Source organism: Cebus imitator, unplaced genomic scaffold (genome assembly GCF_001604975.1).
Source record: "Cebus imitator isolate Cc_AM_T3 unplaced genomic scaffold, Cebus_imitator-1.0 Scaffold211, whole genome shotgun sequence".
In the NCBI taxonomy this organism is placed as follows: domain Eukaryota; kingdom Metazoa; phylum Chordata; class Mammalia; order Primates; family Cebidae; genus Cebus; species Cebus imitator.
Genome location: NW_016107526.1, coordinates 411,768 through 428,300, shown reverse-complemented (window position 1 = coordinate 428,300; position 16,533 = coordinate 411,768). Strand labels below are relative to the sequence as shown.

Below are 16,533 nucleotides of genomic sequence, written 5' to 3'. Positions count from 1 at the left end.
TGGAGAGCTTGAGCTCAGGGGTCCGACCAGAATGGGCAACATGGCAAGGCCCCATTTCTACAAAAAAAATTAGTCAGGTGTAGTGGTATGCACCTGTAGTCCTAGCTAACTGGGAGACTGAGGTAGGAGAATCGGCTGACCCCAGGAAGGTGAGACCACACTTCACCTGGGCAGCAGAGCAAGACCTGTTGAAAGCAGAGGGAAGGGGGAAAGAAAAGGAAAAGAAAGAGAAAGAGAAAGAGAATGAGAACACAATCAAAGGAGAAGAAAAATTGAAAAGAAATGAATACGGCTTATGAGATCTATGGGACAGCATCAAAAGAGCAAATGTAGCTGGGCAAGGTGGCTCACGCCTATTACCCCACCACTTTGGGAGGCTGAGGCAGGTGCATCATCTGAGGTAAGGAGTTTGAGACCAGCCTGACCAACATGGTGAAACCCTGTCTTTACTAAAATACAAAATTAGCTGGGCATGGTGATACACACTTGTAATCCCAGCTACTCGGGAGGCTGAGGCAGGAGAATCACTTGAACCCAGGAGGTGGAGGTTGCAGTAAGCCAAGATCATGCCATTGCACTCCAGCCTGGGCAATGGAGTAAACCTCTGCCTCAAAAAAAGAGCAAATGTAAGAGTCCCTGACCTTCAACGGGGAGAAAGGGATAGAAACAGCAAAATTAATAATAATAATAATGATGATGATGATGATAGAAAAAATTCCAAATCCAGGGAAAGATATAAATATTCAGGTACAAGAAGGTCAAAGACCACCAAGAAGATTTAACCCACATAAGATGATTCCAAGACATATAATAATCTAACTCTCAAAGGTCACAAAGAATGGATCCTAAAAGCAGCAATAAAACTAATTAAAACCAATATATAAAGGGGCTCCAACACATCTGGCAGACTTTTCAGTGAAAATCTTCCAGGCAAGGAGAAATGACATATAAAAGTGCTGACAGAAAAAGCGGCAACCAAGAATCTGTAACCAGCAGAAAAGTAACACTTCAAACATGAAGGAGACATAGAGACTTTCCCAGACAAAAGCAGAGAGAATTCACTACCACTGGGCCTGTCTCACAAAAACTGCTGAAAGGAGTTCATCAATCTTAAAGAAAAGGATGGTAAAGTATAACAAGAAAACATCTGGATGGATAAAATTCTCTGGTAAAGGTTAACTATACAGCTGAGTATGGCGGTCCACATCTGCAGTCCCAGCTACTCAGGAGGCTGAGGTGGGTGGATCACTCGAGCCCAGGAGATCAAAGCCTGCCTGGACAATATAGCTAGACTCTGCCACTTAAAAAAATATATATATTTTTTAAACTATATGGACAAAAAATCAAAATAATCTAATACTGTAATTGTGGTGAGTATATCACTCATATCTTTATGAATTATAAAGACAAAGACAAAACCATTTTTTTTCTTTTGAGACGGAGTCTTGCTCTGTCACCCAGGCTGGAGTGCAGTGACACGATCTCAGCTCACTGCAACCTCTGCCTCCTAGATTCCAGTTATTCTTGTGCCTCAGCCTCCGAAGTAGCTGGGATCACAGACATGCACCACCATACCCAGTTAACTTTCTGTATTGTTTTTTAGGAGAGATGGGGTTTTGCTGTGTTGCCCAGAATGGTCTCGAACTCCTGGCTTCAAGTGATCTGCCTGTCTCGGCCTCCCAAAGTACGGAGATTACAGGCATAAGTTACTGCGCTTGGCCAAGACAAAACTACTAAAAAGAAAAATAGCATTTATGCAGCCAACTAACATATGAAAAAAGCTCAACATTACTGATCATTAGAGAAATGCAAATCAGAACCACAGTGAGATACCATCTGACACCAGTCAGAAAGGTGATTATTAAAAAGTTAAGAAACAATAGATGTTGGCGAGGCTGAGGAGAAACAGAAACACTTTTACACTGCTGGGGGCAATGTAAATTAGTTTAACCGTTGTGGAAGACATGTGGCGATTCCTCAAGGACCTAGAACCAGAAATACCATTTGACCCACCAATCCCATTACTGTGTATATACCAAAAGGCATATGAATCATTCTACTATAAAAACACATGCACACATTTGTTTCTTGCAGGACTATTAACAATAGCAAAAACATGGAACCAACCCAAATGCCCATCAATGACAGACTGGATAAAGAAAATGTGGCACAAATACACCATGGAATACTATGCATCCCCAAAAAAGGAATGAGACCATGTCCTTTGCAAGTACCTGGATGAAGCTGGGAGCCATCATCCTCAGCAAACTAACACAGGAACATAAAACCAAACACTGCATGCTCTCACTCATAAGTGGGAGTTGAACAATGAGAACACATGGACACAGGGAGGTAAACAACATACACTGGGGCCAGTTGCGGGATACAGGAGAGGGGAGGTTGAGCATTAGGACAAATAGCTAATGCATGTGGGGCTTAAATCCTAGATGTCAGGTTGATAGGTACAACAAATCACTATGGCACACATACACATATGTAACAAACCTACAGGTTCTGCAACTGTATCCTGGAACTTAAAGTATAAAAAAAAAAAAAAAATTAAGAAAAATAACAACAATTTGTTAAGAGATAGCAATACAAAAAGATGTAAACTGAGACATCAAAAAATCAGAATGTGGGGGGATGACATATAGAGTGTTTAGTGTTCATTTGCTTATTTTCTTAATGATCGAAATTAAAATGTCATCAGTTTTGTTTTTCTTGAGACAGAGTCTCACTCTGTTGCCCAGACTGGTGTACAGTCGCACGGTACTGGTTTACTGCAACCTCTGCCTCCTGGATTCAGGCAATTCTCCTGCCTCAGCCTCCTGAATAGCTAGAATTACAAGTGTGCGCCACCACACCTGGCTAATTTCTGTATTTTTAGTAGAGATTGGGTTTCACCATGTTGGCCCAGGCAGGTCTCAAAGTCCGGACCTCATATGATCTGCCAGCCTCAGCCTCCAAAAGTGCTGGGATTACAGGCGTGAGCCCACTGTGCTGTCCTGAATTTGGTTACTTCTTTAGGTCCATTTTCTTAATACAAAATTTACTATGTATTTCAGATGCAAAAATGTATCTTTCCCATTTAAATCATCTTTTAGAATTAGGTACTGCATTAAATGGATGGGAAAAAGACGGGGGTGAAATAAGGACAGCAACTCCATCTATGTAGACAGTTTGACCTTACATATGTAAACTCAGTCGTAATCCTTACAATAACCTCACTGGAAAGATACTATTACTACCCCCATTTTAAGAACAAGGAAACAGGCACAGGGGAGTTAAGTAACTTGACCACGGTCATTAGCAAGTGACTGGTGGCCCTGGGATTTGAGTGTGGACCTAAAGTCTATAGGCTTCACCAAATTTCTAAACCAAAAGTAGTGGATTAGAGTAAAAGAGAGTTTAACCATTTGTCTCCAGGGATATCTAATGACAATATCTGATGATAGTTTCAACTGCTGTGACTTGAAGGTGTGGGAGGAAGAGGAGAGTACTACCTGCATCCAGTAGGTAGTGGCCAGGGATGATGCTAAACATCCTACAATGTGCAGGACACTCCCCCCATAAAAAATAATCATCTGGACCCAAATGCCATCATAATAAAAGGAGACTAAAACAACATTTCCCAATTTAGCCTGACTTTCAAAATCATCAACATCACACTTTAGACATGCCTTATTTTGGGAAAAGGAAACGGTATGCTGCAAAATCTAAAAGAAACACAAGAATAGGAAATTACTATTACGTAGAAAATAAGAAATCATCATTGGGAATGCAGAAGAGAAAAAATTTCCCCAAACTCCAACAGCTATGTAGTTAACTGGAAGAAAGGTTACAAACAGGAAACAATAAAACTACTGACCTGAATATCAGCACATTCCACAAGTGCATGTGACTATAAATTTCCCTGAGTCATAAGTCAATTACTATGTGGAAAATTTCTAGTGCAATAAACGTGGTCTTTTTCAGATTGTTACAGGATGACACAGATTTTCTATATCAATGTTTCATCACTAGTCTATTAAGGATATTATGAAGTTAAATCATTATTCCTTAAAATTCTACTACCACATTATTCAAGACTCTTAGTATCCTTAAAAATGACATGAGTTTGCTAATGCCTGTCAGATTTGTATCTCATTTTAAAAACAAAAATAATATCTGATCTTCCATCACAATGCTACATCACAAATTTTAAATTTAAAATTCCAACTTTTAAGAGAATTTCAAGTCTTACAACCTATCCCTCAATTTATGTAAGTTGACTTAAGTCCCAGTCTAACTGCTAATTTTTCTTACAGACGACAACTATAGACTGAGCATCCCTAATCCAAAAATCTGAAATCTGAAATGGCACAAATACGAGACTTTTTTTGAATACCACAATAATGCTACAAGTGGAAAATTTTACACAAGTACTTTGTTTCATATACAAAATGATTTAAAATATTATATAAAATTATCTTCAGACTACATGTATAAGGTGTATATGAAATATAAATAAATTTCACATTTAGACTTGAGTCCTATCTCCAAAATATCTTGTTATCTATATGCAAATATTTCAAAATCCCAAAAATCCAAAATCTGAAAAAAATATTTTGGATAAAGGATACTCAGCATATATTAAATTTCCACAACGTACATGTCAAAAATGGTTTTGAACAACCACACACTTACATAACATTATATGTTGAAGCAAATAGTATTCTCATTAAAAATGTAAAATGAATGTTTCTGATACAATTAGGTATCTTTGTACACTTAACCCCCACCATTTCTAGCTTTCTTTCAATAATCTCAGAACTTCATATTGGAGAAAACTCTCCAATTATTAATTCATTTCTTTCTATTCATTAATTTATCTAACCAACATTTAGAGTGCCGACTACTACCAAGGACTACATTCTTTAACATTTAAATATTAAAAGCCTGAATAATTCTCAAGTCACTGTTTTTCCACTGAGAGAAAGAAACACCAATCAGCTAACATGTAGGTAAATTTGGCTTTCAAAAATAAATAAGATGCCACACCATTTCCTAGTGAGGAAATCCGTTCATCTTGTGTGTATCCACCTGGGAAGAAGCAATATCACCTGGTGGTTAAAAGAGGCATTCCTGGTGTTAAGCAGCTCAGGTTCAAATTGACTTATGCCATGCCAAACGCTAGATCTTGTACCTTAGAAATGTTACTCAACATTTTTAAGTAATTGTTTGCTATGTAAGAAGGGATAATCATCATGTCGATACCTCATGGGGCTGTTTTAAGAATTAAGTATCAACATAAAGCAGTTAGGAAAGTATACGGCATTTGGTAAGTATTATCTACTGTTATGATGTTGAGACAAAATAATTACATATGTCCTTAATACAAATTATCATAGAAGTAAATAACACATAAAGAACAAGTAAGGATTTCTAAAACTGGACTTTATGTCACTAACCTATCACTAGAATAAATATGCTCTAAAAATTCCCTAAGACACTGTTCCCCAACCCCTGGGCCATGGACTGGTACCAACCAGTCCATGGTCTATTAGGAATCAGGCTGCACAGCAGGAAGTTAGCAGAGGGCAAGCAAGCATTATCGCCTGAGCTCTGCCTCCTGTCTGATCAGTGGTGGCATTAGTTTCTCATAGGAGCAGTAACCTTATTGAGAACGGTACATGCGAGGGATCTAGGTTGCATGCTCCTTATGAGAATCTAATGCCTGATGATCTGAGGTGGAATAGTTTCATTCTGCCTCCCCAGTCCATAGAAAAACTGTCTTCCACAAAACCGCTCCCTACTGCCAAAAAGGCTGGGGACCACTGCCCTAAGACATAAAGATCTAATGTAGTATCATTATTCTTTTCATACAACATCAAGCCCTGAGACCTGCTTTTAAGGCTTTAGAATTAAACGTACAAAAAAACAGTGGCCCAGCAGAATGGCTTTGGTACAGAAGGGCAGCAAGAAAAGCTGTTATGCCATCAACAAGGTGGTGACCTGAGAATATACCACCAACATTCATAAATGCATTCATGAAGTGGGTTTCAAGAAATGTGCTGACCATGCACTAAAAGAAATCCATAACTTTGCTATGAAAAAGAAGGGGACTCCAGGTGTGTGCACTGATACAAAGCTCAATCAAGCTGACTAAATCAAAAGTATAAGCAATGTCCCATACCGCATCCATGTACAGTTGCCCAGAAAATGTAATGAGGAAGATTCATCAAACAATCTCAGTGTTACTTATATACCTGCCACCACTTTTAAAAGTCTACAGTGTGAAGGAGAACTAAGTACTGACTGTCAAAGTTTATTTTTAAAAGTATTTCATGCCAAACTCCACAAAATAGGAATTAAGACAAACATACATATTCTTCTTTAAATGGCCAAATGAAAGCATTTTGTATTTGCTTTTTGGAAGTGAGAATTTTTAGGAGAGAAAAACAACCTGCAAAGTTCCTTAGAAGTAATCCAAAATAAAAAGAAAACAAAACTAACAATACTCTTGAATTACCATACTTTATACTTTACGAAGTGCTATTGACTTTAAAATGTTAGATATTTGATGTCTATGTAAAAAGAGGGCTGAAGATTAGTCTAATAAAATGCAGTCATTATGAAAAATGGAAATTCAGGCAAGAATGAAATAAGCTTGTAAAATGAATACAACCAAAATAAACTACAGCCCCCACCATCCAAGAGTACAATCCCACTCACTGCTTTCTAGACCTGGACCAACACTTACCACATCATTATCAACTAATAAAATTCACATCCATATATAGATAAGTACGGCCCAGCAACACACTGCAATACTGATGGCCAAAAATAGTGTTTCCATTTTGATGCTTGAAAGAAACAACTTTTAAGAAAACATTCCCTTACCTATTATCAGATGGCAGAAGAGAAAGCAAAGCCAAAGCTGAAAGTTTTCTTCTTTCGGGCTGGGTAATGTTGTCCATTCGATCAACCCACATTTCGATCATATTTCCCAAAAGCTGGTCCATCTAAAACAAGAGGAGGAGGCATCTGAAAATACCTAAAATATATTTTACTTGTGGATAAGTACTTTTGAAGGACAAAACCTCCAAAGTCATGGTTAAAATTCAATTATAGTAGACCACATAACTGGAATACTTGAAGTGGGGCTAAGTCACAAACTGGAAATGGACAATTTGAAAAAAACCAGAAACTGACTCTAATTAATCCTGAGCATTAAAAAGACTTACTTAAAACATGTATGTAGCCAATGAGTGATTTTAGTAATATTTAATAAATCACTGCCAATCTGGCACAATGAAAAAAACATGCATTTTTCAAAACTGTCAACTTGTACTTAGATTATAGTTTATTCAATTGGATTATTATTTTTCAATGTTCTCTAATTTGCTAGACTAATTTGCTGCTACTCTCAGAGGAGATGACAAGTTGCAAACTCAAACTGCAGAGTTTCAACAGAAAACAAATGATTTCCTAAGACATTTGTATACTACACTAAAAATGATGCTAAAACAAATTAACATAATACAGAATGTGATGGCTAATTTTATGTGTAAATTCTGCTAGGCTAAGGTGCTGAGTTGTTTGGTCAAACACTAGGCTAGATGCTGTCGTGACAGTATTATGTAGATGTGATTAACATTTACAATCAGTTGACTCTAAGTAAAGGATAATGTCCTAGATAATAATGTGGGTGGGGCTTCATCCAATTCATTGAAAACCCTAAGAGCAAAAACAGTATGCCCAGGAAAAAAGAAATTTTGCCTCAAGACAGAAATCTTGTCTGAGTTTCCAGCCTGCTCAACAAAATTCAGACTTACCAGGCCCTATAATTATGTAAGCCAATTCTTTAATCTACCTGTCTCCACAATTATAGTAAACCACAGAACTGGAATACTTGAACTGGTAGAGGTAGAGATTGCAGTGAACTGGGATTGAGCCACTGCACCCCAGGCTGGCAACAGAGAGAGACTCTGTCTCCCAAAAAAAAAAAAAAAAAAACGTTGATCTCAGGGTTTGCTTACACAGTGCTTCTTTTGCCCTGGGGCACTGTGAAAATATTACTAAGACATTAAAGGTACCATGAATCCAGACATTTTGGTAACTGCTGATTTATACCATGGTGTCTTCAAATTATATTTAATTCAGAAAGAGTACAGATCAAGGTTTCTGTAATTAATATCTAGTAAGCAAAATCTTAAAAACAAATCATAACCATTATAAAAGCAAATACCAAATTATCATGCTCTCATTGTAAATATGTATAATACATATTTTATAAATATATAAAATTTATAAATTATAAACATATAAAATATATATTATACATAAAATATATAATTATATATGAATATATTATATATAAAAATGTATGAAACTAAATCTACAGAAATATATCTGCTTGAAATAATGCAATTAGCAAGACAGCTATTTCAAGTAGTCTATATTTATTTATAATTTATAGTTTAATTTTATTTATTTATAATTTATACCTCTCTTTAATGTAAAAATATTTAACAAGCAATAGCATATAATAGTAAGTTTGGGCAAGTTTTAATTAAGCAGCTAGAATACTAGGGGTTACCAAGCTTTTTCTGTAAAAAGCCAAATAATTAGTATTTTAGGTTTTGTTGATCATATGCAAATGAGGGCATACTCAACTCTCAAAATCAGTCATAAACAGTAAGTAAACAAATAGGCATGGATGTGTCCCAACATAAAAATGTAATATAATTTCACATCATGAAATATTACAATTGAATACTCAGGAAAAAAAAGAACAAACAAACAAACAAATACTGAGTATCCCTTATCTGACATACTTGAGACTAGAAGTATTTCAGATTTTGGAATATTTGTATCTATTTACAAGCTGAGCATCCCTAATCTAAAAATCTGAAATCCAAAATGCTCCAATGAGCATTTCCTTTGGATGTCATACTGGTGCTCAAAAAGTTCCCAATTTTGGAGCATTTCAGATTTTGAATTTTTAAATTAGGGATACTCAGTCTGTAGTCACTAGGCAACATACAGCATGTAGTCTCAATAAGTAGTAATTTCTCTTATTCTTGAAAGTCATGAATGACCTCTCATCTTCTATTAAACAAACTACAATTATACTTAAGCTTTTATAGCCCTTCTAAGTACTAGAGGTACTTGTACTCTGTAAAACAGAGATTCAATAACTCTAATGTCTCCAAAGTTTATCCAAAAGTTGTAGTTAGTTAGCTTAATTTATTCATTTTACCTTTCAACAGATAGAGCTTCACAACTGTCAAAATAAGTAAATGAACTTAAAAATTCAATATACTTTTCATGTGTCATCAAATAAAAAACTGTCCAAATAATTACACAATTTTTCTTGAAATTAAAACTTTGTTTTGAATGAATGGTATGTCATATTTCATTTCTATAACACCTTCCATTTTTTTCAGAATGCTATCTTTCATTTTATATGTTCAATCACCTTTTTTGGGAGGGTCAAATGTGTCAGCTTAGATACCTAAAATTCTTTACAATAAAGTAAAAGTTATAATAGATATATAACACTACCACTCAACATAATACAGAACCAGCACAGTGAGGCCAAAAAACAGGGAGGGGGTGGGAGATGCAGATTGGAAAGGAAAGAAGTAAAATTGACACATGATTGTGTATGTAGAAAATTTTAAGCAAGCTACAACAAACCTACTGGTATGCTACTAAAATCACAAGATCTTTATCAATATACAAATATAATTTCATTTCTCTTCACTACCAATGAGCAACTAGAAACTGAAATTGTCAAAGCACCATTTACAGTGGCAACAAACTAAGAAATACTTAGGATAAACTTAACAAAATAAATGTAAGACATTTACAATAAAAACTATAAAACACTGCTGAAAATACTAAAAAATACCAACATAAATATAAATCCATGTTCATAGACTTCAACACCAGATAAATGTCAATCCTCCCTAAATTGAGCAATAACATCAACACAATCCCATTCAATATTCCAACAGCCGTGTTTCTATAGAAATTCACAGGGCAATTCTAAAATTTATATGGAAAGGCAATGAACACAGAATAGCCAAAACTACTTTGAATAAGAAAAACAAAGTTAAGAGAAGATATATATTACCAGATTTCAAGACCTATTTATTACAAAGTAAAGTAACAAAAAGTGTGAGACCACAAGTATTGCTAGGGAAGAAGGTTTTAATTGGGTGTTGCAGCCAAGGAGATGGGAGATCTCAAATCCATCTTCTGACCAATGAAAATCAAAACTTGGGGGTTTATATGGCAGAGAAGAAATGTAACGACATGCACAAAAACAGGAATTAGGAAAAGGTAAGAAAGAGGAGCTGGTCAACAGCAAACAGGTGATTAGTTGGGCAGTCATGAAGGGTGAGGGGTCTGGTGTCTTACTGCCCAGATACAGTGATTTGCTAAGTTTCAGTTGCTTCACACTGAAAAGAAAACATAAACATCAGTTCTACGGGACAATCAGGCTGGTTTCATTCTGTGTCACATTTTGAAAACTCTTGTAAATATTTTATAACTTTTCATTATTATTCTATCTGTTGTGGTGGCCTCCAATCAGTGATCATTTATGTTCCTATTGCAATTGTTTTGGGGTGCCACAAAACACACCCATATAAGATGGTTAATTAACTTAATAATCTATAAATGTCGTGTGTTCTGACTGTTCCACCAGCTGAGAAGTTCCCCTATCTCTCACCCTCTTTTCACGCCTCCCTACTCCCTGAGACAAGGTAATACTAAAATTTGGCCAATTAATAATCCTACCATGGCCTCTAAATGTTCAAGTTAATGGTAGTCATACATCTCTCACTTTAAACCAAAAACTAGAAATGATTAAGCTTGTTGAGAAAGACATGTCAAAAGCTGAGACAGGCTGAAAGTCCTCTTGATCCAAACAGGTTGTTAATGAACAGAAAAATTCTTGACAAAAATTAAAAGTGCTTCTCCAGTGAATATATAAATGGTAAAAAAGCAAAACAGCCTTACTGCTGACATGGAGGAAGTTCTATTAATCTGCATAGAAAATCAAATCAGTTATAACATTCTCTTAAGTCGAAGCCTAATCCAAAATAGCGCCCTAATTCTTTAATTCTACGAAGGTTGAATGAGAGGAGAAAGCTGCAGAGGAAAAGTGTGAAGATGTTGGTTCATGAGGTTTAAGAAAAGAAGCCACCTCCATAACATAAAAGTGGAAGGTGAAGCAACAAGCGTTGATGAGAAGCTGCAGCAAGTTATCCAGAAGATCTTGCTAAGAGCCCTGGGGAAGGTGGCTAAACAACAGGTGTTCAATGTAAATGAAACAGCCTTCTACTGGAAGAAGATGCAATCAATTCAGGACTTTTCACAGGTAGGGAGAAGTCAGTGACTGGCTTCACAACATCAATGTGTCCATAGGCTGACTCTCTTAATGGGAGATAATGTAGCTGATGACTTTAAGTTCAAGCCAATGCTTACTTACCATTCTAAAAATCCTAAATCCCTTAAGAATTATGTTGTATCTACTCTGCCTGTGCTCTTTAAATGGAAGAACAAAGCCTGGATGACAGCATATCTGCTTACAGCATGGTTTACTGCTATTTTAAACCCACTGTTGAGACCTGTGGCTCAGAAAAAAAGATTTCTTTCAAAATATTACAGCTCACTGACAATGTACTGGCCACCCAAAAGCTCTGATTGAGATGTACAGGAGATTAAAGTTATTGTTTTTATGCCTGCTTAATACAACATCCATTCTGTAGCCCATGGATCAGGGAGTCATTTAAAACTTCAGTCTTATTACTTCAGAAATACATTTCATAAAGCTATAGCTACCTATAGGAAGTGATTTATCTGATGGATCTACACAAAGTCAACTGAAAACCTTCTAGAAATAATTCGCCATTCTAGCTGCTATTAAGAACATTTGTGGGCTGGGCCTGGTGGCTCACACCTGTACTGCTAGCACTTTGGAAGGCTAAGGCAGGTGAATCACAAGGTCAGGAGATCCAGACCATCCTGTTCAACATGGTAAAACCCCATCTCTACTAAAAATACAAAAATTAACTGGGTGTGGTGGTGCGTGCCTATATCTCCCAGCTATTTGGAAGGCTGAAGCATGAGAACAGCTTGAATCTAGAAGCCGGAGGATGCAGTGAGCCGAGAGTGCACCAGTGCACTCCAGACTGGTAACAGAGTGAGACTCCGTCTCCAGAAAAAAAACAAGAACATTTGTGATCCATGGGAGGAGGTTAAAATACCAACAGTAACAGGAGTTTTGAAGAACTTGATTCCAACTCTGATGGTTTATTTTGAGGAGGTCAAGACTTAGTTGGAGAAATAACTGCAGATATGGGGCAAATAGTAAAAACTATACTTAGAAGTGAAACTTCAAGATGTGACGGAATTTTTACAATTTCATGATAAAGCTTGAACAGATGAAGAGTTGTTTTTCTTTTTTTTTTATTTTTTTGGGAGATGGAGTTTCGTTCTTTTTCCCAGGCTGGAGTGTAATGGTGCAATCTCAGCTCACTGCAACCTCCACCTCCTGGGTTCAAGCAATTCTCCTGCCTGAGCCTCTTAAGTAGCTAGGATTACAGGCATAAGCCACCACGCCTGGCTAGTTTTGTATTTTTAGTAGAGATGGGGTTTCACCATGTTGGCCAGGCTGGTCTCAAACTACTGAGGTGATGCATCTCGTAGTTTGAGACCAGCCTGGCCAACATGGTGAAATCCCATCATCACTGAGGTGATGCGCCTCGGCCTCCCAAAGTGCTGGGATTATAGCCGTGAGCCACTGTGCCTGGCCATGAGGAGCTGTTTCTTATGGATGAGCAAAAAAAGAAAAACAAGTGGTTTCTTAAGGTGGATCTGTTTCTGGTAAAGATGCTGTGAACACTACTAAAATAATGACAAAAGATTTAGAATATTACATAAACTTAATAAAGCAGCAGCAGAATCTGAGAGGACTGATTCCAAATGTGACAGAAATTCTACTGAGGACCAAATAGTCAATCTTCTCCTTAAAAAAAAAAACAAAACTATCAGTAATTTTGTTATCACTACCAAAACAACCTACTGTCATTGTCCTTTGCCTGCAACTTCCTTCTAACCTCTTTTATTTTTTCCTTTTCTTGCTCTCTGAGGATTATTAGTCTTCAGTAGAATTTCTGTCACAATTGGAGTCAATCCTCTCATTTGTGAAGGGAAGAGTCAATCGATGCAGCAAACTTTATTGTTGTCTAGTTTAAGAAATTGCCACAGCCACCCACACCATCAGCAACCACCACCCAGATCAGCCAGCAACCATCAGTATCAAGGCAAGATCCTCCACCAGCAAAAGCACTGTTCACTGAAGGCTGAGAAGGTCGCTAGCATTTTCTAGCAATAAAATATTTTCAATTAAGGTATATACATTGTTACTGTAGATACAGTACCATTGTGCTACATACTACGGTATACTATAATTACATAACTATATGTCCTGGAAAACCAAAATATTTGTATGACTTGTATTATGAAGACATTCACATTATTGTGGTAGTGAGGAACCAAACCAACAATATCAGGTATGCCTATACAAGTTTTCTAACAGGTGGGAAACAAATTTAGAATGTAATGATACTCTCATATTAATATTAATTTTGGAATTTTTATTAAATATTTTATTCCTTAAAATATTCTATTAAAACTACATAGTAAATGGTATTCAAAAAATGTCAACAGTATTCTTCCAAATGTTTTTGTTCATTTTGACAGTTAAAAACTGTGTTTTTATTTCAAATACATAACTATCCATCATCAATTCAAGATGGTGCTTTACTTTTTTCCCTGATCGTTGCAAAAATTCTTTACTTTTGCCAGTGAAACTTTAATAGAAAATAACTGACATTCTGATAAAACATAATTTAGACCCTTCAACTTTTAGTAATATAATGATTTAATGCAGCATCTTTGTACCCAAACTTTATACTAGCAAGTCATTATGTTTTTGTTCAAATAGTAAAAGTTTCTTTATTCCAAGAATAAATACTAATTTGTTTTAGTTTGCACTGAATTCTATATTTATAGCAGTTACTGAAGATTTTTTAAATTGTTCAATATACCAGAAGATGTTTTAAACTGCAGTTTATTAATAAAAATTTCTTCACTATACTCCTGCAGATTCAAAATGTGTTTACAATACTTAAAAGGAATGCTCAACTTTTTATAGTAAAATGTATACTATTAATTAATTATAACATTTATCAAAGTCATTTTTTACCCTGTTTGCTAATTCTTAGGCGTTCTGTCAAAATTTTAACAACTGGTATGACCACATTGACACCTATCAGCTAAATAGCAGCTCTGGGCTGCAGAATGTATCATTAGTGTAACAGGGATTCAGCACACACTTTTAAAATCACAGTACATTGAGCCTTGGTATAAAGTTCTAGGTGACTTACTATGATTCTAGCCCAACAAATGAAAAAATAAAATAAAAGGCTGAGCAAAAGACTGAAAAATAAAAGCCTGAGGAGAGGAAGGCAGAAAAGAAAGGGTTGAGAGTTCTTTCGGCCACAGTTGGCATATACATGAACCACTCAAACCTCATCGGCATAATATGACAGATAGATACCAAATCAGCTTTCCAACCGAGAATACCAAATGTCTAATCCAGAACAGGAACACAACATTCTGTAAAGGAATGTATTCCAGGTACTAGCACAATAACGTGTGGATATAAAAACAATATAGAATTGAGAAGAAAAAGGAAAAAGTAGGCAGGGTAAGATCTGGATTAGTCCATTAGCCTACAGATGTAGGCATAACAGTATTTCCCTTACATTTCTATTACTGATTTCCTGTCAAAACAAATGATATGTCAATAGGAAGTGAGAGGCCAGGGGTATATTTTAAGTTCCTAAGTAAGAAAGAGCTCATGACCATCCCAGAGTTGTTATCAAGGATACAGAGACACTGACAGTAATGTTTAGATAACACATTGAGAGGCACACACAAGTGAGGCCAAGAATTCAAATGGGATCTAGGTGACTGAGGAGAACACCAAGATATTCAAGGAGACAGAATACTCATGCTCCAAGGGATTTTAGAAAGGGCTGGACATGTGAATAAACCTAACAAGAATACTGAGCTCCCATCAAGTAGGAGTTTTGTAAAATAATCACAAGCTACAAAAGAGCCACAAAACAAACAATCAAAACCAATTACAGTAGGAACCTGGGGGGGGGGTGAGGAAGGGGTGGAAGGTGTGTCCAAGACTAGGAGAGCAAGGAAAGGAAAAAGAAAATAGGATAGAAAGAGGATAAAAGGAATTTGCAGGCAAAGGATAATGAAAAGTAGTTGTTTTGGTAGTAACACCAAAATCACTGAAACTTCATTTTTAAAAAAATTCTCGTTTATTTTTTTTTGGTTTTAAAAAAATATTTAAACTTTTTTTTTTTTTTTTTTTAAGAGACAGAATCCTGTTCTGCTGCCCAGGCTGGAGTGTAGTGGCATGATCATAGCTAACAGCTGCCTCAAGTTCCAGGACTCTAATTTCTTTTAGTTTTTGTAGAGCTGGAGTCCCACTTTGTTACTCAGCCTGGCCTCAAGCTCCTGGTTTCAAACGGTCCTCCAACCTTGACCTCCCAAAGCAGTGTAATTACAAGGTATGAGCCACCACATCCAGCCACTGAAACCTTAAAATGTGTTTGCTTTCAAAGTTACCAAGCAGTAACTGGAGTAGTCTTCACATGATGCTTTAATTATACGATAAGCAAAGCTAAGCCATTTTATTTATTTTTATTTACTTCTTTATTTTATTTTTGAGACAGAATCTCACTCTGTAGCCCACGCTGGAGTGCAGTGGTGCAATCTCAGTTCACTGCAATTTCTGCCTCCTGGGTTAGAGTAATTCTCCTGCCTCAGCATGCTGAGTAGCTGGGATTACACGCGCCTGCCATGATGCAGGCCAAAAGCTAAGCTGTTTTAATTACTCAAGAGGATCTATTATTGTTTGTGCATCATGATGTAATATTTTAAAGCTAATAGCAGCCCAAAGAAAAATATTAATGTTGAGTTACAATTAACTGATTTAATATCTCACTGGATTACACTCAGATTTAATCAGATCCAATGTTGACACTATTTTTTTTTTCTTAATTAAAAACTAGATTAGAGAAAAACTGAAGGTGGTTGGGCACAGTGGCATATGCCAGTAATCCCAGTGCTTTGGTAGGCAGGGACAGGAGTATCTCTTGAGACCAGGAGTTCGAGTCCAACCTGGGCAACATGCAAGACTGGATGTCTACAAAAAACTTTAAAAATTAGCAGGGTATGGTGGCACGCATCTGTAGTCACAGCTATGTAGGAGGCTAAGGTGAGAGGATCACTTGGGTCCAAGAGTTTGGGGTTGCAGTGAGCTATGATTGTGACACTGCATTCTAGCCTAGATGACAGAGTGACACTCTGTCTCTCAAACTTTTTAAATAAAAAATCAAATTTTTAAAATTTAAAAACATAAGTAGAAAAAAAGTGAAAACTCCAAAA

The 16,533-nt window shown here is 36.4% G+C and overlaps 1 protein-coding gene across 2 annotated transcripts in view; it reads right to left on the bottom strand.

The window, feature by feature from the left end:
- The window catches only part of IPO11 (importin 11), a 210,053-nt gene that overhangs the window by 57,997 nt on the left and 135,523 nt on the right, over positions 1-16,533 (bottom strand). For both annotated transcript variants that reach the window (XM_017548572.2, XM_017548574.2), the window contains exon 27: positions 6,883-7,004. In XM_017548572.2, coding sequence (XP_017404061.1) covers positions 6,883-7,004 — 122 coding nt within the window. The remainder of the gene's footprint in view (positions 1-6,882; positions 7,005-16,533) is intronic.